Source organism: Liolophura sinensis, chromosome 1 (genome assembly GCF_032854445.1).
Source record: "Liolophura sinensis isolate JHLJ2023 chromosome 1, CUHK_Ljap_v2, whole genome shotgun sequence".
Classification (NCBI taxonomy): Eukaryota; Metazoa; Mollusca; class Polyplacophora; order Chitonida; family Chitonidae; genus Liolophura; species Liolophura sinensis.
The window spans coordinates 3,445,363-3,471,417 of NC_088295.1; the positions used below are offsets into that span (position 1 = coordinate 3,445,363).

Below are 26,055 nucleotides of genomic sequence, written 5' to 3' on the forward strand. Positions count from 1 at the left end.
ATCCTTTTACAAGGTTAGTGCAGCAAATTTGACTCTGTATTGCTACATGTCATATCCTGACTATGGTTAATTATGTCTATGGTATGACGATGATATGACAGATGTACGAAATTATGAGATTTCCACTGATGTATGATATCACATTTATTGTTGTACCAGTATCCTGTGTGTAGTTCATTAGCTGGGTAGGATGTGACAGCACTTAGACTCGCTGTGTAGAGTATCCCTTCCCACTCCTTTTCCTAAAATGTGCAAACATGCACAATGTCACATCATTGTGCAAGAATACATGTACATATAATTCCAATTTGAAGAAAGGTGTAGAAGTAGTCATGGTACATCCTTTGACAAGGTTAGTGCAGCAAATGTGAAAACATTTTGTTTTAAGGCTTCAACAGATAATATTTTGTCAGTAATTATCTTTGATTCAGGAACTGTCTTGTGAGTTTTAAGACTACACTAATTAACCTGTATAACCAGTTTTATTGATGTACCCATGGACAGTCCTGCTCTCCGTCACTATCATTCAGAGTGTATAGTCTGTACAAGCACTGATGGATGAATCTGACTGGTATCAAATGGCCCAGGCCTTATCTGTCTTATTTGGTTTTAAAGGAGAAGAAAACTTAAAACAATGACACTATAGGCTGAAAAGAGCACATTTTTTTCTATCTGGTGGTGCCTGCTGCATAATTTTCGATATTTCACTGCCATACACGTAAAGTCTGAAAACGGCAAATCGCTGAGTTCATCGTATCCTCCATTTTTAACACCCTGTAATTTATGCTGGGGGTGTGTTGCCTCTGAACCAATTAGAGTCGTTAAAACTGCCAGTTTGTTCGTGTAAACTCAGAAACTATGTCCAACATTCCGGTCTCCCAATCGTCAAGGGGAAAATGAATTGTACTATTCACTACCTTCTGGGAAGAAGAGTTCTACTTGAAATGTACGAACAGCACCTCGGCAGTTTCTGACGGCAGTTCTCCTCTTAACACAGAAGATTTCAGGACTAGTTCTTAGGCAAAATGGAGTCGCTCACAGTGGATTTTGGCACTGATTTTATTTATAATTTGTCAACTTGAAGCACATATTAGAAGTTTTTTATGGCATGAAACATTCAAGGAAATACATACTCTTTTCAATGGTATTTGTTTGATATTTAGGTTTTCTTCTCGTTTAAGAGTCCACATATACACAGTGTACTTTTCCCTGCATTCTCTGAGCTAGGAAGCACCACCCTCCTTCTTCACCAGTCTTACAGGATGTTAGTGATCTCATCTCTGTTATCATCTCCCTGTATTGTGGTCTGGTTTTCAGTACTTTAACATCACAGATAACAGTGACATGCTAGATGACCATGGCCTCACCAGTCACTATAGGTCAATACATGTCCACAAGTTTGCCTCCTTCTTCACCGTGTTATCTGCAGCCAAGATTTTAAAAGCTAACATCTGTATTTATATACACATATACATATACATTAACAAAATACGAATAAGAAGCTCCACTCACATCACAGATTTAAAGATTGAGAGGGACTGTAAAATGTGCATACTGATCTAATAGTGTCAAAACTAACCTAGTTCTAAATATTTTGCTAACATACATGTATGGAATCTCTTGTCAAATCCGTGCACATATAAAGTTGTAATAATTTTATAATTTTCAGCTTTTTGCTTGTTAAAGGACAAGCTTTACTACAATACATGTATGTTTTGATCTTTTGATTATGGCAGTGATTCATGTTTCTTGGTTTTCTCAACATCAGGCTTCAAGCCTTTTTTAGTCTTGATAAAGAAATGTCCTCAACACATGGCAAAAACATCACTAGGTAAATAAGAAATATGATCAATCTTTTATTGTTTTAGTCTGACACCTTGATCAAGCACAATGGCTAACTCTTTATTTTGGCTCCTGTTTGTACTAGTACAAGATGAATTGTTAAATGAAATATTATGCTGATTTTTACCGAAAGCTTTTATTCACCAATTCATATTAATTTGCCAGGCGTTGTATGTAGCGTACATGTATTAATATCACCACATGGGCATGCTATCTCTGATGTGTACTGTTGATAAAACTGTGGAAATATGATACGTGTAGGTTGTTGAGGGTTCTTTTTGTTGTGAAATACAAGCAGACCTTCTGCATTGCTGGCATTGTTTATGTCGTGTCCCATCATAATCACATTCCTGGCGTAATCATTTTAGTCAGTAGTCAGTCATTAGCCGTGATGGGGTTCATAATTGTCTGTCACTTATCGTGGCCAACCTACCTCTCTGATATCTTAATTGGTCAGGTCCAGGATGAGTCAAATCCTGACTCTCCTACTGCCTATCCCCCCTGTAAACAGTGTTGTTTGGAATCTGCCACTGAGCACAGTCTTGCACTGTTCTGGCAGCATTTTGTCTGTAGAATTTGTCATGTGCATGTCCAGTACTCTGTTTGTTTACATGGACATGCAATGTAAGTGAGGCCTAACATGAAGTTATAGAGTGTTATGGCACGAAGTGTTAAAATGTGAAGTTATCACACAATACAGCTGTGTAAGGAGATATTTATATGGAGAGGGCTGGGATTATGATCTGCTCTGTGAAGTACTTAACCCTCTTGACATGCTTTGTTTTGGTCTGGGAATGAAAGCAGACCCTGCCTGGACTTTAGAGTTCTGGTGGAGAAGCTCAAGTGCTATTGACTGTGTAGGCTAATATATCATGTGCATACACTTCACAGAATTATGGTATCATTTTGAATTCCTCTCTGCCCTGTGCACGTTGTTTGTGGAAAGGTGTTTTGGAAGCGCGCCAGTGAGGCAGCGTGACAAAGAAAGAATGGTAAAGAGTGAGGCAGACTGCTGTCATTTGACAGTCAACCACTGAAAAAGACTCATGTGTTGGCGGGCCAGCACTCAGGCTCTTTGTTGAATCTCACAGCAGGATGAAAAATACCCTAGGAAGTCTTTTTTAAGTGCTTCAATTCCAAATGGAGGCCTTAGAGAGAGTAAAATTGAAGCCTATTACTGTGGTAATTTTTTGATGTGCCAGTCAGCTGTTATGGTTCTCTGGTTGTGATTTATGACTGATAGCAGAGGAGAGGAGAGCCTCACACACATGGGCCAACCACACAATCAGCAGGTCAGGGCATTGCAGCAGGGCCTCAGCTGCTTTCACTTCACTCTCCCATGTTAGAGTTTGCTTGTCACTTTGGCCAAGCAAAACTTGGTTGCTGGTGCAGGAGTCAAATTTCCCCCAGGACCTCCTAGCAGAAGGGTACTGTGTGCCGGACTGGATACAGCTCTCTAGCTAAAAGCCTACCAAATAGTTTTAACTTTTCCTGTGATGTGCTTGAAAAGGATGGAGTGAGCCCCTTACCAGAACAGCTGGTAAAGCTGCCAACTGTGATCTAAACTAGGGGTTAGTGAGGCCTTTGTTGCTAGTACTTGCTGCTCCACTGGGGTAGATACAGATCTCCATACAGCTCTGGACAGAACTCCTCGGCCCTGGCTGAATATACCTGGATCTGTGGATGTTTGCCTGGTATGTTTTACAACACGACTGCTGGACCATTGTTGTCCATGAGAAATCAGTCTTGTGATCAAGAGGTTGCTGCTTAGGGTGCCAGCTTGGGTGCCGGCTCAATGTGCCTGATTTGCTGTGTAGGTGCTGTGGAGCTATGGGTTTATTTACCGGCAGTTTTATGATGTGGATACCAACCTGAACTAGCAGAATGAGGTAAGATTCAGAAAACAAGAATCTAAATTTAGTAGTTGTGTTTGCTGTGAGATCAATGTGAGATCTGATTATTGTGAGCACCACACATGTTCATGTAGATTATCATGTTGACACATGTTTAGATGGACAGTAGTTAAAATAGCAGTCCTGTAGAGTTTTTTGTCACTGTCCATTAACAGATGGAGAGCTACAGTGGATTGACTACAAACTATAGATTATATTTCTCAGACTGATTATTTGAGATAAGTGTGATACAATATTAGCCACTCCAGAGTTATAGTTAATACTACCACGAGAACTGCAGATGATGAGTAGTATTTGTCGTCTTCACACTCTAGACTTGTGCATAACATTGGCTGAGCTTTGTGTATAAGCTGATTGAACAGTCCAGGTCTATTGATCAGCCATGTAAAGGTCACTCTGTCCAAGTGCGGGTCACTGTTTATGTGGGGGACAGCTGTGTAATTCTGTGGTAACCGTGTTATGATGACTCCATGCAAGACTTCTGTAGTGACTGACTGTCAACATGGATATCCCCTAGTCGTGACTGACTGTCCACATGGATAGCCCTGTTGTGTAGTGACTGACTCAACCTGGTTGGACAAGTTCTGTAGTGACTGACTGTCAGCATGGATGGCCTTGTTGTGAATCGACTGACTTAAAATGGTTGGGTAAGTTCTGTAGTGACTAACTGTCAACATGGATAGCCTTGTTGCGCAGTGTCTGACTGTCAGCATGGATAGCCCCAGTCGTGACTGACTGTCAACATGGTTAGCCTTGCTGTGTATATATTTATTTATTTGGTCCTTAACGCCATACTCAAGAATATTTCACTTATACCATGGCGGCCAGCATTATGGTGGTAAGAAACCGAGCAGATCCCGGGGGAAACAACCATCTGCAGGTGGCTGGCAGACCTTCCCACTTACCCTTGTTGTGTATTTACTGATTGTAAACATGGATAGCCTTGTTGTGTAGTGACTGACTGTCAACATGGATGGGCAGGTTCTGTAGTGACTGACTGACAGCATGGATGATCTTGTGTAGTGACTGACTGTCAACATGGACGGGCAAGTGCTGTAGTGACTGACTGCCAGCATGGATAACCTTGTTGTGTAGTGACTGACTGTCAACATGGACGGGCAAGTTCTGTAGTGACTGATTGTCAACATCGATGGGCAGGCTCTGTAGTGACTGACTGTCAGCATGGATAGCTTTGTTGTGTAGTGACTGACTGTCAGCATGGATAACCTTGTTGTGTAGTGACTGACTGTCAGCATGGATGGGCAGGTTCTGTAGTGACTGACTGACTGTCAACATGGATAACCTTGTTGTGTAGTGACTGACTGACAACATGGATTGGCATGTTTTCTAGGGACTGACTGTCAACATGGACGGGCAGGTTCTGTAGTGACTGACTGTCAGCATGGATAACCTTGTTGTGTAATGACAGACTGTCAACATGGTTAGCTTTGTGTAGTAACTAACTGTCAACATTGATAGATGTATGTCAAGGGTTGAAAATGTTAGTTTGAACCCAGGAGCAATTCATCTGTATCATACCCATGTTGGCTCCCTGAGAAATGAATACAGAAATGTAGGACCTTTTGGCTTCCAGAAAATCCAGTGTGTATTTGTTATAATGTGCATCTAATTATACAAGAGAGTTTACAAGTAGTGTATTGAACAGAGTTACAGGCGTATATCATAAATGTAGCTGTCAGTCTAGCATCCTCATTGAACTGTTAGAAGCTGAAGTAATAAGAACAAAGTCAAAAGGCTCATCAGTTGTTGACAGCACATTGATGTTTCCATAAAGTTGTACTGTACATGTACATGTAGATCTAGTCTGAATGGTAGAGAGGAGTTTTTAAATCTAAAAACATCTATGTTTGTGGATGTGATCAGGAGGGCAGTATGGTATGGGGATACCAGTCACAGGGGGCTCCCTATCTGTGCTCAGCTGATCCTCCTCCCAGCACCCAGGGGATTATATGCGCTGGCCTTGCCATACAGCACTAATCAATGGGGGAAGGGAGGAGAAGCTGACCAGTTATTACTGAGATCAAACCAGTTCTTCTGTCAATTTGTCTTTGCCTCAGGTCACTAGTTTCTTGCTGTAGAATTCATGCGGTTTACCCAGGACGGTGTTTCTGACTTTGAACAAGGAGGTCTTTTTGCAGGAGTCTGACTGTTGAGTGCTGCATTGGTTATGTCAACTCGTGCTGTTGGCGGGCAGGCAGTTTAGGTCCTGGCTTTGTCAGGTTCCTGGAGCTGTTGTGGTCCAGAGAAGAATCAATTCTCTATCAACACCTAGATTGCGTGATATGTAGTCTGCGATGTAAGGGGTTAGTCATGAAGACTAAGCTCTATCCAGTCCTTTTCTCCTTCTCCTTCAGCCCCACCCCGTCCTCTATGGATAAGCTCCCTGAATACAGCCAATGAACTTTCTCTATGCTCACATGCACTAGTTCTCATTTACTTTGATTTATATGTTAGACCTCATTAGTTGGTCGCATTTAATAACCGTGAGGTTTCCTGTCTGTGTTCATTCTCAGTGAAGTTACTTAAATGTAACTTGAGCAAGTGCTAAGCTCTGGCATTTGCTATTCACTATCAGTGGCACAAAAAAGTACATCACATTCTTTTACGGGAACTGTTTGCTTTCCTGTGTTGCCAATTTAACCAATCAAATGAATAAATAAATTTTAATTTAAAAAATTCTGAATATTCTGTTCGTTTTACAACTTTTGCAATTTAGAGCCCATATTTCCTTTGACTTTATAGGCAATACATGTAAATACAATATTCCGTTTTGCCCTGTAGATAATGGCTTTTTTTGCAATACTTGTAAATGCACAATACCTTTTTGGCCTGTAGATAATTGAATGGATTCATATAGCCAAGTGTAGAAATTACACATGAACTGTCAATAAATGTTGCTAATATCAACAATTTGGTCCATGTAATTACCCGTAGAACAGGATGTTATATCAGAGCAGTAGTTAACCGCTGTAGCCCTGAGTTCTACTGGTTTGCGATGCTATACAATGTTTGTATTAACTGTTAAACCAGTATATATGTACATATTATTTAATGAAGAGACAAGCATGCCCTCAGGCATTGAATTTGTCAGGAGATCTGCACAAACCGTTAGCACGGACAGGAAATATGAAAACTTGTGCTCTTTGTGGCGAAGCTATTCATGCTCATGTTTAGATGACATGGTCTCACTGTATATGTATTTTTGTGTATACCAGTTGTAGCAGTCTCAAGCAGCTATACAACATTGTTATATGGTACCAGTGACACAAGTCTGCCTACATGTGTACGATTCTGTACATTCTGTGTACCATAGTGAGTCTTTTAAACTTTTCTGCAGGCTGTGTTTAGTGATCATAAAGTAGCAGACTTAAAAGTGAAGATGACCATCGGGAGCACCCAGGGGATTATATGCGCTGGCCTTGCCATACAGCACTAATCAATGGGGGAAGGGAGGAGAAGCTGACCAGTTATTACTGAGATCAAACCAGTTCTTCTGTCAATTTGTCTTTGCCTCAGGTCACTAGTTTCTTGCTGTAGAATTCATGCGGTTTACCCAGGACGGTGTTTCTGACTTTGAACAAGGAGGTCTTTTTGCAGGAGTCTGACTGTTGAGTGCTGCATTGGTTATGTCAACTCGTGCTGTTGGCGGGCAGGCAGTTTAGGTCCTGGCTTTGTCAGGTTCCTGGAGCTGTTGTGGTCCAGAGAAGAATCAATTCTCTATCAACACCTAGATTGCGTGATATGTAGTCTGCGATGTAAGGGGTTAGTCATGAAGACTAAGCTCTATCCAGTCCTTTTCTCCTTCTCCTTCAGCCCCACCCCGTCCTCTATGGATAAGCTCCCTGAATACAGCCAATGAACTTTCTCTATGCTCACATGCACTAGTTCTCATTTACTTTGATTTATATGTTAGACCTCATTAGTTGGTCGCATTTAATAACCGTGAGGTTTCCTGTCTGTGTTCATTCTCAGTGAAGTTACTTAAATGTAACTTGAGCAAGTGCTAAGCTCTGGCATTTGCTATTCACTATCAGTGGCACAAAAAAGTACATCACATTCTTTTACGGGAACTGTTTGCTTTCCTGTGTTGCCAATTTAACCAATCAAATGAATAAATAAATTTTAATTTAAAAAATTCTGAATATTCTGTTCGTTTTACAACTTTTGCAATTTAGAGCCCATATTTCCTTTGACTTTATAGGCAATACATGTAAATACAATATTCCGTTTTGCCCTGTAGATAATGGCTTTTTTTGCAATACTTGTAAATGCACAATACCTTTTTGGCCTGTAGATAATTGAATGGATTCATATAGCCAAGTGTAGAAATTACACATGAACTGTCAATAAATGTTGCTAATATCAACAATTTGGTCCATGTAATTACCCGTAGAACAGGATGTTATATCAGAGCAGTAGTTAACCGCTGTAGCCCTGAGTTCTACTGGTTTGCGATGCTATACAATGTTTGTATTAACTGTTAAACCAGTATATATGTACATATTATTTAATGAAGAGACAAGCATGCCCTCAGGCATTGAATTTGTCAGGAGATCTGCACAAACCGTTAGCACGGACAGGAAATATGAAAACTTGTGCTCTTTGTGGCGAAGCTATTCATGCTCATGTTTAGATGACATGGTCTCACTGTATATGTATTTTTGTGTATACCAGTTGTAGCAGTCTCAAGCAGCTATACAACATTGTTATATGGTACCAGTGACACAAGTCTGCCTACATGTGTACGATTCTGTACATTCTGTGTACCATAGTGAGTCTTTTAAACTTTTCTGCAGGCTGTGTTTAGTGATCATAAAGTAGCAGACTTAAAAGTGAAGATGACCATCGGGAGCAGCACAAATGTCTCCCAATCTGTCAGATCAGCTGTTCAGATTTAGCTCAAGCTGTGGTATGGATGAGGTATTCCCCAGATAAGATGGAGGTTCGCCAGCCGTGACATGCCAGGGTTTGTGTCACATTCCACTGTCCTGTTTTTTACAAGGGATTGTTAGAAAGGCATGCTTTGTACATAGCTAGACAGGTTTAGTGTTTTCAGCTTGGGAAGTCCTCTCTCTATTATTAAACAACAGATTAGGTGGCCAACAGTTCTATTTTCAGGGCAGTACATATTGATAGGACATGCTTGTGCCCATTTCAACCATTGACAACTTCCAGTTCTGCAGAATTTCATTATCTCTATTGACTTTCATACGCAGCTTTATGTGCTATTATGTATTTTTGTCATGGAGAATGATAAAAACAAGTTTTGTCTTTTACAAAAGAACAGTCCTATGTAATTATGACACATTTAAGTATGACACATGTAATTATGACACGTGAGCATGTCTTTCTAGGAAGAGCGTTTAATATGGGAAACGACAAATGTGGTCATCAGTTGTTCATGTCCTTATCAATTATCTTTTCTATGTCCTTAACAATTATCTTGATTGTGTTAATTCAGCATTATTTACACAAGTGTACTTTTGGTTTCTTTTGGGTTATTTAGAAGCTAATTAGTGTTTTTTTGGAATTAGAATGCATAGGGACTTGGTTTTGATACATCATTGTAAATTGTTAAATGACATGTGACACACACTTGTTGCCTCTTGTGTGAACACTAAAGTCTTTGTCTCCAGGTTATATTTTATATTTACATGTACAGAATAGCCTTTGTGCTTTTACGCAACATAGACACTTGAAGCATATTACAAAATTTATCCTGCATCAGACAGTAAACTCCAGTTTTGATTGGATAACAATGACCACATGGGGTATGTGTATATATCCATATCCTGTAGCTGATGTCATATGCACCTGTTGATTAGGTTATTTCTCTTTAATACATGTAGTTCATCTTGTTTTGCTGTGAAAGAATGATATTGACAAGGAGAGTTGTCATTACATTGGCCCGTCTTCTTAGCTGAATTGACGGTTCTGCAGGGGAATGTAATGTTACACGATTACTCTGTGAAAAGACCCTGAAACATACATGTACCGTATATGTATGGGGTCAGTAACTCACCTGGCCATGTGGCTGATAATACACTGTTAGCAGCTCATGGAGTAGTCTTACACACAGTTCTATGGTGGTTCTACTGTACATGTGCAGGATGAGATCTTTCATTAAGTTAAATGTAAGAGGAAGTGTGTTAAGTGATTGGTGTGGTTCCAGTGGCTCTTGAACTTGTGGTTTGGGTAAATGACATTTGTAGATCATATACTTGGGTACTTGTAAATGGGAGGCGCCACCCACAGGTAATGTTCTAAACACCTACCCTCTCGTTTCATGCATATCAGCATCAGACAGTTCCTGGCTCCAGCACTTAACCCATAATGTGGGGAGACATTTCATGGGCTGTGAAAGTAAAAGCAACCTGGCCATAAGCTCACATAGGATGAACAATTTTTTTTTGTGAGAGAGATGCAGTGACTGTTAAACTGCTTGTGAATTTCTCATGTTGATATGTCCCTAGCTATGAACTTTGTACAGGGACACAATAGACTGTGAAAGTTCTGCCTTCAGTCACTACAGGAGTGTGCAATACATGTTTGTGCATGTCTGTGTATTAACCGAACAGAAATGTCGCAATTGTCGCAAGCTCACATAGGTGTGGATGAGACGAGGTGCATTGTGTATGTCTAAAGATAACGAATGCGACTAAAAGGCTTGATTTTTACTGTAGTTGCTCGACTGGATTAACATCAAGCATAGTGAAGTATGTAGACTCAGTGGTGCTGTTTGCAGCTACCACAGAATCACATCTTTTAGTTGCATGTGTTTAAGAAAGCTACCACCTTATGCCTAAACCTGTGAGCATCTGGAAATTTCAGTTGGGTTTGTAGTTAGTAGGACATAAAGTTTTACCATCTAGTAACTAGTACAGCCAAGAATCAGTGGGGGTCACTTGTTCATCTAGTCACTAGTAAAACCATGTGTCAGTAAGTTTCTTTTTGTTCGTACTTTTACTTAGTAGTAATATTGCCTAATGTAATCTTTTATGTATTGCTCATTAAGCCAGCAAGCTTTGCCTCTGTAGAGCCGGGTGTTGCCATTGGATTTTATCATACACATACGTGTAGCATTGCAGCTGCTTGGTGAGCAGGAACCGTTGATGTAATGCATTAGGATGTGTAAATTATAACCAGCTGTTGTTGTTGATGTCCTACACTAGGCTGCTGCTGCAGTAGGACGGGGCACTTGCACGTCCACAAACCCAGAACACATACATGTCTGTACATGTGCATGAGCAGAGATGGAGTGGATGCAGCCAGACGCACTGGTGAACTTGATGGTTTAAGGGGGGCAGGGGAAGATGGTCAGGAACTTGTAATAACCCTGCAAGATTTATGATTTAGGTTCATCAGTAAGCTGTGAGACAGTGTCATTCGAGACTACCACAGACCATATAGTACAATTCAAAAAGCAAAGTAAATATGTTTGCTGCTTACTTAAATACAATATGATTACTACGTCTTCACATTCTAGATAGTTTATATCAGATATGTTTTATAACAGGCAAGTCCCTGGCTGCAGAAAACAAACAGATACTAAACCCTATAAAGAATGTTTGCAAGATGTACATGTATGTGTGACCATTGTGATAGTCTGGCATTTACCTTGTCCTTCCTGTTTTCATGTAGGACACATATGATTTCGCTTAGCTTCCAGACAAGGACCACTCCTAACACAGACTGACTGGTAGATCTCCTCACAGTTTAGTTCTAGATGGCTGCCAGCAAACCTACTGATATTCATGTCATACTTGTCCAGCTGACATTGACATAGGTCTGTCTGAACAGTGAGCCCTGTGACTTTGTAGCCAAGATTGTCAATGAAGACCACGTGTGGTTTCGTTTTAAAATGAGGTTGTTGCCAGTAAAGCATGTTATACAGCTCTGTGCAATGACAAGTTATTTGTGCTGTTTATGTTAGTGATTTAGGGAGGATTGTTATATTTGCTTTGTAGAGAACATATTAATGAACAGAACAGGAAACTAGTTTGTAGCTGGTACAGATCAATTGACTTAACTCACTTAACACATTGGCATGTTCGGTAAGAGACCAGACCAGCTGGAGTTTATTGGATCTTAAGTTCAGGATGCTTCATGACATTTACATGTGTACACTTGCCACAAGGCCAAGTCTTTGTTAAGTTACCAGGAAGCCTTGGTAGGAATACTTGTAGATAGATGTAAGTGTATGGTCATCTGTCTGAATATGTGTAAAGTTACAATGTGCCTGAAAGACTTGGCCGGAATACATCTGTGGTCATCTGTCTGAATATGTGAGGGGCCTCCATGGCTAGGTCGGTTAGCGCGCTAGCGCAGCGTAATGACCCAGGAGCCTCTCACCAATGCAGTCACTGTGAGTTCAAGTCCAGCTCATGCTGGCTTCCTCTCCGGTTGTAAGTGGGAAGGTCTGCCAGCAACTTGCAGATGGTCGTGGGTTTCCTCCGGGATCTGCCCGGTTTCCACCCACCATAATGCTGGCCGTCGTCATATAAGTGAAATATTCTTGAGTACGGCGTAAAACACCAATCAAATAAATAAATAAATCTGAATATGATTAAAGTTACAATTTGCCAGAAGGACTAGGTCATCTACATGGATATGAGTACATGTATGTGTAAGTTGTGATGTGCCAGGAGAGAAGGATGTGGTAGGTATAGGAATGCCTTCATGGTCATCTGTCAGTGAAGACCTGCTGTTGGAAGGGCTATGTACATAACCATGAGCTGTGGATATAATTATCTCACCAGATGTTACCCACAAGTTATCCTATCAGTCAGTAACTAATTGGTTGTGAGGGAAAATGCATTATCCTTTTTTTTTTCTTTTTTAACATTCTCACACCAAAAAATGTTAAACCTGGTGATAGAGGTGCATAGATTGCTCCTTTGCCACCAATGTCTTAAAAATGGCTGCCTTGCTGTAAAACAATGACCACAAGAATATATTATTTCTAATTTTACTCTGACTGAAATTACTTAGAATACCCCGCAGGCCATCTGAGGATCAGGAGCTTCCTGGACCTTCACCTGTCATGCTGCGACAATGCCCCTGAGTTCTGCATTCTGCAATGATCTCTGTAATTTCCTTGAAGACTCTGATCATTGTTTTAGCATTAATGCTTATTCAAAGATGCATTAGCCCTGATGCAACCATGACATATCGATTACTGAGGGGAGTGCTGAAAAGTGATGAGTTACAGTGTGATGCTTTATGTGTTTTAGTTAAGAGCCAAAATTGCCTCGACTGGGAAAGGTAAGGCCTTTGGTGCTGGGAACCATGATACAGTGTACATCCAGTTCCCTGTATACCTGGATATTATGAAACCAGCAGCTGGGCCTCTCTTAGTTGTGATTTACTGCTTTTGTTCCATGTGGTCCCATTCATATAAAATGCACATGTGAAAGTTTAATGTTTACAGGCTCTGATACTACTATGAATGGCTGGAGAGGCTGTAGTGGTTTTCTCCTATCACCCAGCCTCTGCCAGACATGATTTAGTTATGAAGGAAGTTGGGTCTGGGATTGATCAGTAACACTGCACCAGAATTGTGTTCATACATTAGACTTATCTGCCCACTGATCTTTGTTCTCTAGCTGGCCTCCTTGGCCAGGAGCTTAGGTTAGGTCTGGTAATGAGTTTATCTTACTTATCAGAGGATTGTGTTTGTCCTGTCATACAACACCAGACCCCTGATTATAGACCAGATGGTGTGTTCATGTTGAGCATGTACCCTATGCTGGAACCCCTGGTCACCCTATACTCACTCACCCCCACTGTATAGTTGTACTTCCTCTGTTTTGGGGTGCCATGCCCTGCTTTATCTTTTCAGATAGTCTGCTTGGTCTGACATCCTGGCATGTCCTGAACTTTTCAATGAATCTGTAACACTTCCATGTACAATGTATCTTTATACAAGACAAGCGGTTGTAACATTGTGCGCAGATATGTGCATGAAAGGTTAGGGCTAGGTTGCAGGGAGCACTTATGACATGACTTGTTGATGTCTTATTAATTAGCCGTGGGTCACTTTCTGCCTGTAAAAGTCACTGCAGCCATTTTTGACTGTGTATGGTTTGCTTTTTAAGACTGTGGTGCAGTTTAGTTAAATCTTCGAGTTTAACAAAGATCATGAAATACATCTCCAAAATACATAAGTGTTGAGACAGCATTTCAATTTTGTTAAGTGGATATGCCGTAGTACTAAAGGTGTCCACTTCCCTCACAAGAAGCCCTCGTCTTATCCCAGTTAGCATCTGTCTTAAATGCTACATTAAAATGTTCTAAATGTGTTGAGTACCCAGTCAAAGATGTTACATTACACAGTCCCATGTACATGTTGAGTACGCTGTCAAAGATGTTACATTACACTGTCCCATGTACATGTTGAGTACCCTGTCAAAGATGTCACATTACACTGTCTCGTGTACATGTTGAGTACCCAGTCAAAGATGTCACATTACACTGTCCCATGTACATGTTGAGTACCCTGTCAAAGATGTTACATTACACTGTCCCATGTACATGTTGAGTACCCAGTCAAAGATGTCACATTACACTGTCCCGTGTACATGTTGAGTACCCAGTCAAAGATGTTACATTACACTGTCCCATGTACATGTTGAGTACGCTGTCAAAGATGTTACATTACACTGTCCCGTGTACATGTTGAGTACCCTGTCAAAGATGTTACATTACACTGTCCTGTGTACATGTTGAGTACGCTGTCAAAGATGTTACATTACACTGTCCCATGTACATGTTGAGTACCCTGTCAAAGATGTTACATTACACTGTCCCGTGTACATGTTGAGTACCCTGTCAAAGATGTTACATTACACTGTCCCATGTACATGTTGAGTACCCTGTCAAAGATGTTACATTACACTGTCCCATGTACATGTTGAGTACGCTGTCAAAGATGTTACATTACACTGTCCCATGTACATGTTGAGTACCCTGTCAAAGATGTTACATTACACTGTCCCATGTACATGTTGAGTACCCAGTCAAAGATGTTACATTACACTGTTCTATGTACATGTTGAATACCCAGTCAAAGATGTTACATTACACTGTCCCATGTACATGTTGAGTACGCTGTCAAAGATGTTACATTACACAGTCCCATGTACATGTTGAGTACCCAGTCAAAGATGTCACATTACACTGTCCCATGTACATGTTGAGTACCCAGTCAAAGATGTTACATTACACTGTTCTATGTACTTATGCCTCTGTGATTGTAAGTTCATATTGTTTGCAAATCCTCTTAAAATCTGGCAAACTCCCAATGTTTGCTAATCCTCATAAAATCTGGAAAGAAGAGTTGCCAAAGCTGGCCTTATAGAAATGGAAGGGTTAGTGTGGTGTCACCTTGGAGACTGCAGGAAGCTGTGTGTGCAGCATTGCCACTGCCCCAGTAAGATTGGCCTGACAATGAGGCTAGCTAGGAATATATCTCCCTGAAGTCCATGTACAGACATTATTACCCAGAGTAAAAGACCAGATCCATTTAAAAACATGTTAGATTATCTTCTGGTCTAAAAGGGATGATCCTCCCACATAAGTACTGTGCCTGCGCAACATTTCCAGCATTTGTTTTACGTTGTAAGGTAACTCTTGCTGCTTATAAATTTACCAGGACAAATCAGCACATATTCTCCTTACTTGATGCATGTATTAGTCAATACTGGAATAGTAACAGGCATGCTATTGTTATTCTTAAGCCGAACCAGACATCATGACAACACAGGTACTGTACAAGTTGCAGTCAAAACTGACATTTGTTTTAACACACATCTGTATGTGTTATTGTACAGAGCTGTCATTCTGTGTTTTGATGGCTGTCATGATCTGCTATGTGAAGATAACAAGCCTACAAAAGACATGTAGTAATTAGTCCATTTTGGAAACAGTTTTTATCCATTTAGTTGTTGTCGATGTTCATTGTTTCTTCTTAATTGTGTTAATATACTGTAATTCTTCACCCTTTTCGCATGTTTGCAAGGTGTCTACTCAAGCATATTCTGAAGGCATCATTGTGTGTACACTTATACAGTTGTACTTTTTGTGAAGCCCTGAAATTGGTCAGCCCAACCAATGTAGTTTTGTCTCCAAAATCAAGTTGAAAATGTGCTTAAATTGCGCTGAAAGCCGCTGTGTCATGTGTGAAAAGGTTGAGGAATTAGGGTAAGTAATGGTTGATGAGGAGTTTATCCCTGATGATTACATGTAGGTGTTTGTGTGTTTGTATCTGGTCCAGTATGTACATGCATGGAGATTTGGCCTCATAAACACTTTAACCTTTCATTTTTCAGTAAAAACAACCCCAAGACCAAACAGATGTCCATTGGGCGGAAGAAATTCAACATGGACCCCAAGAAAGTAAGTAAGCTTACCTGTAGGATTATTTATTCATGTCTAATCTGACTACCCTCTCAGATTTCTTGAACAGTTGAAGATTCATATAACTGCAGAACCTCCATGTATTGATATGACTCTCAGGGAGAATTTAGTCCTGGTATAGTGTACAGTACATGTATTGATATGACTCTCAGGGAGAATTTAGTCCTGGTATAGTGTACAGTACATGCACATTAATGCCTGTCCTTATAACAGATGTACAGAAAAAGAGATCTGTAGGTGTGTTTCTCTCCTGGTACACTGTGGGCTGTTTTGCCACATGTCCAGTGTCTGTGGTTTGTTTACAGGTACACAAGGTGACATTCACCAATAACTCGCCCACTGCACAGTCTAGACCCGTTTGTTTTCTCAAGTGGGAAGGCTAAAGAACTCTCGGTCTTACATTTCCAAACACTCATAACAAACACAGTCTGTCTATATCTGGTGGAAAGCACTTTGTGTTCTAGCCAGGTAATCAGTTTGACATTTGCTAGAGAAGAAGTTGTACAGTAAACATGGTATAGGAATATGTGGTTCTGATGTTGTTGTGTGTATCTCGGCCCTGAAGCTGCTGGCTCCTGTTGCCAGTGGTGCAGCACTCCCCGCCCTGTTCCTTCTCACTCCACCCCAGTACTTACTGATAAATATATATAACTTAGACTTTGTATTGAGGTCACCGTCAAACTTAGCCAGATAACAGGAATACCCCATCCTTGTTATCTTTTCTCACTGACCCACTGACCAGACCCTGATCACTGACTGACCACCCAGGCCAGCTGGCAAAACCCCCATTTTAACTCTGATAGCTTGTGGAGCACACAGTTTTGATGGTTAAGGCAGCATTAAAGTGCATGCTGTTGTGTATCTTGTGTATGGCCACAACAGATGTCAGTGACTACTTGGCTGTAAAACACCCCAGGTAGTAACTGCGCATAGGTGTTCCTCCACATACAAACATGCAGTACATAGAAGTAAAGTACCTGTAGGCCTACCACTGGTCCAGTGTTCCCACTGGCCGTTAACTGCACTTCAGTTTTGTGAAGAGGTTTCCAAGGCCCTGAAATCCCTTAAAATGGACAGATAGATAAGCTGACAAAATAGTATCCATAATGTGAAGGTTTGTACATTTACTCTAAATGGTCTTTCCAACACATTTTCTGTCACAGCTGGAAAATGTGTTGTTGAATGTAAATTACTTGGGAAAAACTCCTGAAGTCTGGATGGAGACACATTGCTGTTTGTATGCTCATGTACTCCAGAGGAACTTCCTGAAGGAGAGCAGAGACCTGGTGTAATTAGCCATGGTCTACACAACCCTGTAGGTCACGCCACATATATTCCTGGAATCTTGTTAATTCTAGACTCTGAGAATTTCCCTGGATATGCTCTCTGTATTTGTCATGGTAATATTTCTCATTATGTCTACAATAATGTGAGCCCGGTTTGTTAAATTGGTTTCTGCAGATGGAAAAAAGCAAATTGCTGTAAGGAGCATTAGACATTGTGTAAAATTCAGTCCAGGGCTTTGCATTAAAATACAAGTGTGATTCGCTAAGTATTTATGGCGAACCATAAAGAAATAATTTACATTTATTTCCCAGGCATTTCACTAAGATTAGACCTGTGCAGAGCTCAGTCCATGGCCTGGGTTATAGCGTGAACATGTGCTAACTGTAAACATGAGTATTTGGCTCGTGCAGATACTGAAGATTGCTGTGTTTAGCTGCATGGAGCCTCCCATGAACAGACCATGCAGTGTTAGTCTGTAATTACCAGTGTTTATTGATGGTAATGCTCCTTCCATGCACACGTAACTGTAGATGATGGGTGAGTGAGTCAAGGATTGTATTGATCTTCATTGTCCAGACACTGACCTTAGCTGACCACCCAGGTGACACCCTTTGATGAGTCAGCCGTGAGGCTGCACACCTTCCCTTGCCTGCCCCATCCCCCCCGCCCTTGCCCACCCTGTGTCCTGGACAGGTGTAACAATCTCATTGTTTCAGCAGCTCATTGTTTCAGCAGCTCTTTGGGGACCAGTTTAGATGACTCATTATGACTAGGGCTCAGTAATACCTGGGCACTCAATAATTATGCATGTTAATCAAACAGTTTAGTAGGAGGATGGCAGAGCTTGTCAAATCTGCAGACTTGACCTGGCTCTGAGCTCTCATAAACTCGCTATCAAAACTGTTGTTAATGATGTAATTGAGACAGAACCAAGGCACCATCTGTCTTCTCTTGTAGCTTTCAGATGTGCACTGGGCAGCTGTAGCCTGCCAATTTCTGCATGCTCACTGGCAGACTTCTGAAGAGGAGTCACATAATTTTATTTGTAGTCTGTTGCCAGCAAGCTGGTGTGTTGCTAAACTGTTATCTGTGCTAACATTTTCATTTCAGTATAAGGAAATTTCAGAAGTAAAGAGAATAAAACCACATGTAGTAGATATGAAAATTTACTTGAAGGGAGACTGCAGTTGTAGAATTGCATTCCTGTGCTCCTATATGAATCTGTCTTGTTAGGCTGGTATGAACATTTGGAAGTGATAAGCATAGAACTGCAGCAGGATGTGGTTGTGAGCTACCAGAACTTTGATATAGCTGAGAAAGCATGATCTGCCTTTTGATGGCATTTTGATGGGTTTACATCATGCATAATTATGAGTTGCAGAAGAATTCCATTGGTTCATCACTTGCTCAACCATCCATTACGCATTTCTTAAAGGTTTGATTAAACATGAAAATAATTCAATCCAAGAGAAAAACTTTACATGGATATATTTATTAGGATACTTGTTCTTCGATGTAAAGGAATTCATGGAGAAAACAAACATTATGGCAAAGCCTCTCCAGTCCACATTTATCAGCAAAGAAAAACTCTTCCATCCACAAATGACCTTTATCACCCAAGAAAAGCTCTTTTATTCACAAATAACATTTAACAGGCAAACAAAATTGTCCTACCATATCCACACCTGTGCTAATGCAACCATTAATGATGTATCCCCTCTGAGTGATTACCAGTCTTGATGTACATTTATGTGTGATATCATTTCTCTTGCCAGGGCATAGAGTACTTGGTTGAACATGGCCTGTTGAACCACACACCAGAAGATGTGGCAGAGTTCCTGTCCAAAGGGGAGGGGCTAAACAAAACAGCCATTGGGGACTACCTAGGGGAACGGTAAGTTGCTTAGATGCAAGGGTTAAACAGAAACTTTGTATTCTTAATTCTTCGGTGGGCTGTCTCGGTTAAAATGCTGATTGGTTGCATCTGCCAGATGGTTGACCAATGAGGTCACATGATTTAAGGGAAGAGGTTTGTGAGGTACCTGACAAAGGTTTACTCAGGGCACTGCCATTTTCTCCACCCGTAATTCTGATTGCCATTATGGTCTTTACAACAAATATTCAAGAGAAAAATTCTTGAGTATGACATAAAAAAATAAGTCAGTAAATGAGTCAGCCTTAGTTGTTAGCATTTCAGGTATGACCAGTGGACAGTGTATGTGAATACTCGTGTGTAGCCAAATAGCTTATTGTCTAATGTAATCATGCGGTCAGTTGATGGAGTTTCTGGTGGAATTCCGGGTTACATTACAGGATTGCTGCTTGTGCCGTTCACATGCTGTACATGGGTGTCAAATGTTTCAGGAATGACTTCAATATCGATGTGCTGAAGGCATTTGTCAACATCCATGAGTTTAAGGACATGATCTTAGTGCAGGCTCTGCGACAGTTCCTGTGGAGTTTCCGACTGCCCGGTGAAGCACAGAAGATTGACAGAATGATGGAGTGTTTCGCTCAGCGGTACTGTGAGATGAACCCTGATGTCTTCACGACCACAGGTAAGACAATCCTGACCATGCCTGAGGCAAAAGGTGGATAGACACAGCTGGATGCCTCGACAACACACCCAACACCTGGTACAAGAGACACAGATATAAAATGTCTCCATCTGGTTTGTTGATAGCTAACAAAGCTAACAGGAATGACATGCTAAATAGTACGTTGCTGTAGGTACACATGGTGTGTTCTTAGACCTCAGTTGTGTTCAGTCAGACATTTTTAAAGCTGGGCAGATAAAGATCATACTAATGTGTTGTAATGCCTTAAGTCCATCAAACAAACCAAAGGAGTTTCATTTGAAAAATTATTAAGAATGATGTGTACATGTCAATTTGCTATATGTTGTGTGAACAGTGTTAGAATTTAGAGTCTTGTAATTTCTCAACCTTTTCTCATGTTTGCAAGGTGTAATTTATTCAAGCATATACTGAAGCCATTATTCTATACAGACTGATAAAAGTATACTTTTTGTGAAACACTGAAATTGGCTAATCCCACCAATGTAGATTTTCTGCAAAATCTAATTATAAATGGGCATAAAGCGCGCTAAATCGTGTGAAAAGGCTGAGGAATTAGGGTTATAAATGGGCATGAAGCGCGCTAAATCGTGTGAAAAGGCTGAGGAATTAGGGTTATAAATGGGCATAACGCGCTAAATCATGTGAAAAGGCTGAGGAATTAGGGTTATAAATGGGCATAAAGCGCGCTAAATCGTGTGAAAAGGCTGAGGAATTAGGGTTATAAATGGGCATAAAGTGCGCTAAATCATGTGAAAAGGCTGAGGAATTAGGGTTATAAATGGGCATAAAGTGCGCTAAATCGTGTGAAAAGGCTGAGGAATTAGGTTGTCCTGCAAAACTGTCAATCAGCACTTTGCCTGAAAAGGTTATATTCTGCTATCTATCAAGAAACCAAGCCCTTGTATCAATCATGAAATCTTCCACCTCATATGACTAACTGTCGACACACATGTTGTATGTATGTCCTGCAGACACCTGCTATGTGCTGTCCTTCGCTATCATCATGTTGAACACAAGCCTTCACAACCCCAGTGTGAAGGACAAGCCCACAGTGGAGAGGTTTATACAGATGAATCGGGGGATAAATGACGGAGAGGACCTACCAGCTGATCTACTTGTTGTGAGTACTTTACAATACCAGTTACTTACTACAACATTTATGTCTCCTAACGGTCTTGTAAATCTGACCACTGCCGAAGGTTGATTGGCCTTGAATATTGAGTAAAGCACTTAAGAAACAAATAAATGACACGGTGAAATGTATAACCCAGACAGTTGTTGTTAATAGCCCCTGGCATTTTGTTATACACTGGTGAAATGAGAATATGTTATTCTTTTTCTTGTAATATTTATTGTAAAATCTACAAGTTGCATGATTGCACATCTAACATCAGTTGTTCAAAATAGGACAAATGCATTGTGATCTGATTTTGTCAACATGCGAAATTCAACAAAATCATGGTGTATGAAGAAGTGATTTCTGACAAACAGACCTGTATTGAGTAAGAACCAAGTGTGAAGCAGATATTTGTATGTGCACACTATCTTGTTACAGAGTCTGTATGACAGCATTAAGAAGGAACCATTCAAGATCCCAGAAGATGATGGCAATGATTTGATGCACACATTCTTTAACCCTGACAAGGAGGGCTGGCTATGGAAACAAGGTAACTTTTGACGTAACCTAGATGTATATGTTTTCCCTCTCTCACTATGTTCTTCCTTTGATAGACCAAGGGTGGAAGGTTACTTCCTGTAAATGGTGCTGGTCTCCCTTCCAAATAAGGCAGGAATAAAAGCTCTCTGTATGGCTCCCTATCTGATATTTTGGGCCTGCTTCGCTTCAGTTTTCTCACCCCGTTTCACCCCGGTCTAAGGTTCCGTGAATTTATTTGTAGATATACAAACATCTCACTTCACAGTGACCCTCTATCTCTCCCTGGTATCTTGTTTTAAGTACAATTAACCTTTGTCTGGAAGGCTTTTCTTACCGTATTTTCTTTGAACTAACAATGGCAACACTTTGATAGACAATAATGTAACGTTTGTCAGTTAATAGTTGTAAGCACACATTAACAAACTGATCAGAATGGGCAGCAGGGTTTTCTTCTCACTGGTTAAGGTGATTATTTTCTTGTAATGATTATATATTTTGTAATTTAAAACAGTATTATTTGGGTTTTATGAATCAGTGACGAATACATTGTACCTAGAGTCAGTCTTCTATATCTGTATTCTTCATTTGAACTGCAGAGAAAAGCGGTCTTTGTCATACTAACTATATGTACACTGCGAATGTTAGAGATAATGAGTTGCCCCTGTAAATAACAGGACCATAACACAATTAACAGACATAATGGATCTTTGACTGTCCAGGATGTGAGAATACTTGTAAATGCATGCTATGATAAGGTTGGATGACATCCTCCACAACAGATTACGTGCTTCTGATCAATGTGATATATATGTACCACATGTGGATGGTATGAATTCCTCATCTAGTTGTATACTTCTGAGTAGAATGGTAAATAACAGCATGATTTGACAGTGAAGAGGCCGCATGATAAAGGTAGTAGCAGAGTTAGTCAGCATGTGGAAGCCAATTGACAGAAGCATTATGCACCTATAATCCCTGTGTTTTCCCTCTGCTTTTTCCCAGGTGCGTCACATTTCAGTAAGTTCTCTCTTCTGGCTTTGTGGGGACAGCTGAAATAAGCCCAGTCCACCCTCAGTCTCACCTTGTCACTCACTGATTACACTGTGTCGTACCGTCATCATGATTATCCCCCTTAGTGTGTCCTCTTCTATGTGGAGTCCACACTCTACTACACAGCTCATTCTCCATACATAAATGCTACTCCACAAGGTTTGTGTTGTACTACATGAACATGTACATGTACCTAGTGTTTAACATCTGAGCTGGTGGCCTGTGCTTATTTCGCCCTGTGTGGCGTCTCACCATGCCCACCCCAACCCTGTGTGTGTTATATGGGTCTCGTCAGGCAGCAGGCAGAGCCCAGCCTCGTTTCTTGTCACTCTCACCAACGGGCCACATGTCGCTCACTCAGTAAGCCTGTACGTAGGCAGGATTTGTCAACTCACAATGCACTCATTGTTGTTCTTTTTCAGTTTACTGTTTACCTCCCAATCTGCCCACAATACTTTTCCAGTTTACTGTTTAACTCCCCATCTGCCCACAATACTTTTCCAGTTTACTGTTTACCTCCCAATCTGCCCACAATAATTTTTCAGTTTACTGAAAGCTGTTAATTATTAGATTATTTAGTGTACTAATGTGATTCTTTGTCCACCAGTCCAGCCAGAGGAAGGGTGCATAGGGCACGTCTTGTTCTTGTGTGTATTTTTATGCACTAATCATGCTTCTCTTCAAGCCTTGCCAGCAGTGCACACTTTTAATTCTCAGGTGACGGGTTTAGCTTATGATGTTATTAAGGTAAAGCTGTTATCACGTGCAGCTATCTACATGTATTTGCTACTTTCCTTTCCACTGTCTTTAGACTTTAAATCTAACACCTTATCATGTAGCAGACATGACGGATAGCTATGTCTGAGACACATTTTGAACACTTCTACCACGTTTTACGTTTGTAACAACCTCATTGGCATCATAACCATTCAGATTATTTTGTACCTCTCTGGATTTATAGGATTTGTCAGAATTCATGTAGAGTGTAAATGTTCATGGAACAAAAAGCTGGAGAAGTCAAAGTATATATCATCCATTTATAGATGGAATACATTTAAATGCTGCAAAAGTAAGAGCTGCCTACTGAGAAGTCCCTGTCTTTTCTGCATTGTGAGATTTATGAAGGGGATGGCTTGTGTTTATGTTTATATTGTTCAGTCAGTTGTGTTTACGTTTATGGGAGCGGTGCAGTGGTGATGGGATTGATACATGTTTGTAAATGGAAATATATGCCACTGTTCAACTATTACATGTGTACCACCACAATGTTGTGGTGTACAGTCCGTACTAATTGAGAAGGCAGGGTACATGTACATGGCTAAACACTCAAGCATTATGTAGGTGTTTTTCTCAACCAACTGGAAAAACCTGTGTGAAACATTGATTTTCTGGAAACCAAAACAATGAGTTGAGAGTTTTTTTTATTATTATTATTATTCTGGATCTTTTTTATATATTTGTTTTTATTATCCTGCCATTAACCCGAATGTTGATGCCAACTGTTCCTTAAGCTTGGTGTACTAAGATGCCCTGTTTCATTTCCTCACCAGGTGGCCGTTACAAGGGCTGGAAGAGGAGGTGGTTTATTCTCAATGACAACTGCTTATATTACTTCCAGTACACAACAGTGAGTACCAGTGGTCTCCCTTGGTACATGTGATAAACTGGGGGTTTTACCTGAGCTGTGTTATATGTGGGATTATGCCTCGTACAAGAGTTATGTTGTAATCTCGAAACCTGGCCAGGGCCAGTTGTTAAATGACTGTTAGAAGTGAAATCCTACTTAAATTCTAATACCAGTCTTGTCTATATACAAAGTTCTCTCGAAACCTGGCCAGGGGCCAGTTGTTAAATGACTGTTAGAAGTGAAATCCTACTTAAATTCTATTACCAGTCTTGTCTATATACAAAGTTCTCTGGAAACCTGGCCAGGGGCCAGTTGTTAATGACTGTTAGAAGTGAAATCCTACTTAAATTCTAATACCAGTCTTGTCTATATACAAAGTTCTCTCGAAACCTGGCCAGGGGCCAGTTGTTAATGACTGTTAGAAGTGAAATCCTACTTAAATTCTAATACCAGTCTTGTCTATATACAAAACAAAGGGATGTGGCGCCTAGAACATGTACAAGACTTTTGAACAGCTGACTCCTGAACATTTGAAGGGTGGTGTCACCTTCCGTCATGTCTAGTTTGAGATTTTGTGTTGGAGATTACATTGTTCATCTACTGTACATGTATATGTTATGTTAACCTAACATGGAAATATCCATGTAGAGATTGCAGTGATTATGACATTTTGATTTATCAGGATTAAATTGATAGGCTTTATGAAAACAAATGTGTAGCCTAGATTGTTTGTGGATGTGAAAACTTTGTGTAATTTTGTGAAATAATTGAAAAGCTGCTTATTTCATAGTCTGATAGATAACTTGTACTATTCACACGATAAACTCCAGTTTCCTGTCACAAAGATGTGATACTAATGATACAATCCATGATTTCAGGATAAAGAGCCAAAAGGAATCATTCCATTGGAAAACATAATGGTGCGAGAAACCCACGACAGACATAAACCTAATTGTTTTGAGCTGTACTCTGGCAGCAATGAGATAATCAAAGCGTGTAAAGTTGACGGTGAAGGCAAAGTTGTTGAAGGTCAGTTTGTCATGTTGAACGATTTTGTACTTTGATTTTAATGATGCATCATACAACTGTCAAAAGAGTAACCTTGTTAAAATTAATTTATACTATTTGATAAATTGTTTGGAAGAATAATTATTGATAGATGTAGTACTATCAGTGAATAACAACTGTTTGCAAGAAATGTTTGGATTTCTGCTCTCATAGTGGTAAAGCATTATTCAGCAGAGCTTCAGATGTGATCACTGTCACCTGCCTATTAAATGCACATTAAGTTGATAAAATGTTTCTTGACAACAGGACGACATGCTGTGTATAAAATGTCAGCATCAACACCAGAAGAAAAGGAGGAGTGGATGAGGTGTATCAAGTAAGTATCGCATAAAGCCTTCATAGTTGGAAACAAGGTTTCCTACCTTAGAAACATCCTTATCTAAGGTTATGCTCCAGATAGTAACAGCATTTTTATAAGTAAGTCTGAAAGTCATGAAAGAATTACATACCGCTTTATACTCAAATAACATGTAGAATAATTTCAGATAGAGAAGTTCTGGGTTGTGTGATGATAGATGCTTGTAAATATAAAGATTCAAGTATTTAAATTGCTATTAGACTAAAATATTAACAAAGGTTCAAATAAGCAGAAGT

The 26,055-nt window shown here is 40.2% G+C and overlaps 1 protein-coding gene across 2 annotated transcripts in view; it reads left to right on the forward strand.

Annotated features, from left to right (window-relative positions):
* LOC135462127 (cytohesin-1-like) overlaps positions 1-26,055 on the forward strand; it is a 33,119-nt gene that overhangs the window by 4,579 nt on the left and 2,485 nt on the right. Inside the window, exons 1-9 of one of the 2 annotated variants that reach the window (XM_064739496.1) lie at positions 2,583-3,731; positions 16,106-16,172; positions 19,256-19,374; positions 19,845-20,038; positions 21,031-21,179; positions 21,615-21,726; positions 24,317-24,393; positions 25,272-25,422; positions 25,708-25,777. In XM_064739496.1, the coding sequence (XP_064595566.1) occupies positions 3,727-3,731; positions 16,106-16,172; positions 19,256-19,374; positions 19,845-20,038; positions 21,031-21,179; positions 21,615-21,726; positions 24,317-24,393; positions 25,272-25,422; positions 25,708-25,777 (944 nt within the window). In that variant the 5' untranslated portion in view covers positions 2,583-3,726. Of the gene's footprint in view, positions 1-2,582; positions 3,732-16,105; positions 16,173-19,255; positions 19,375-19,844; positions 20,039-21,030; positions 21,180-21,614; positions 21,727-24,316; positions 24,394-25,271; positions 25,423-25,707; positions 25,778-26,055 lie in introns of those variants that run through there. The other variant, XM_064739495.1, reaches the window with a different exon arrangement.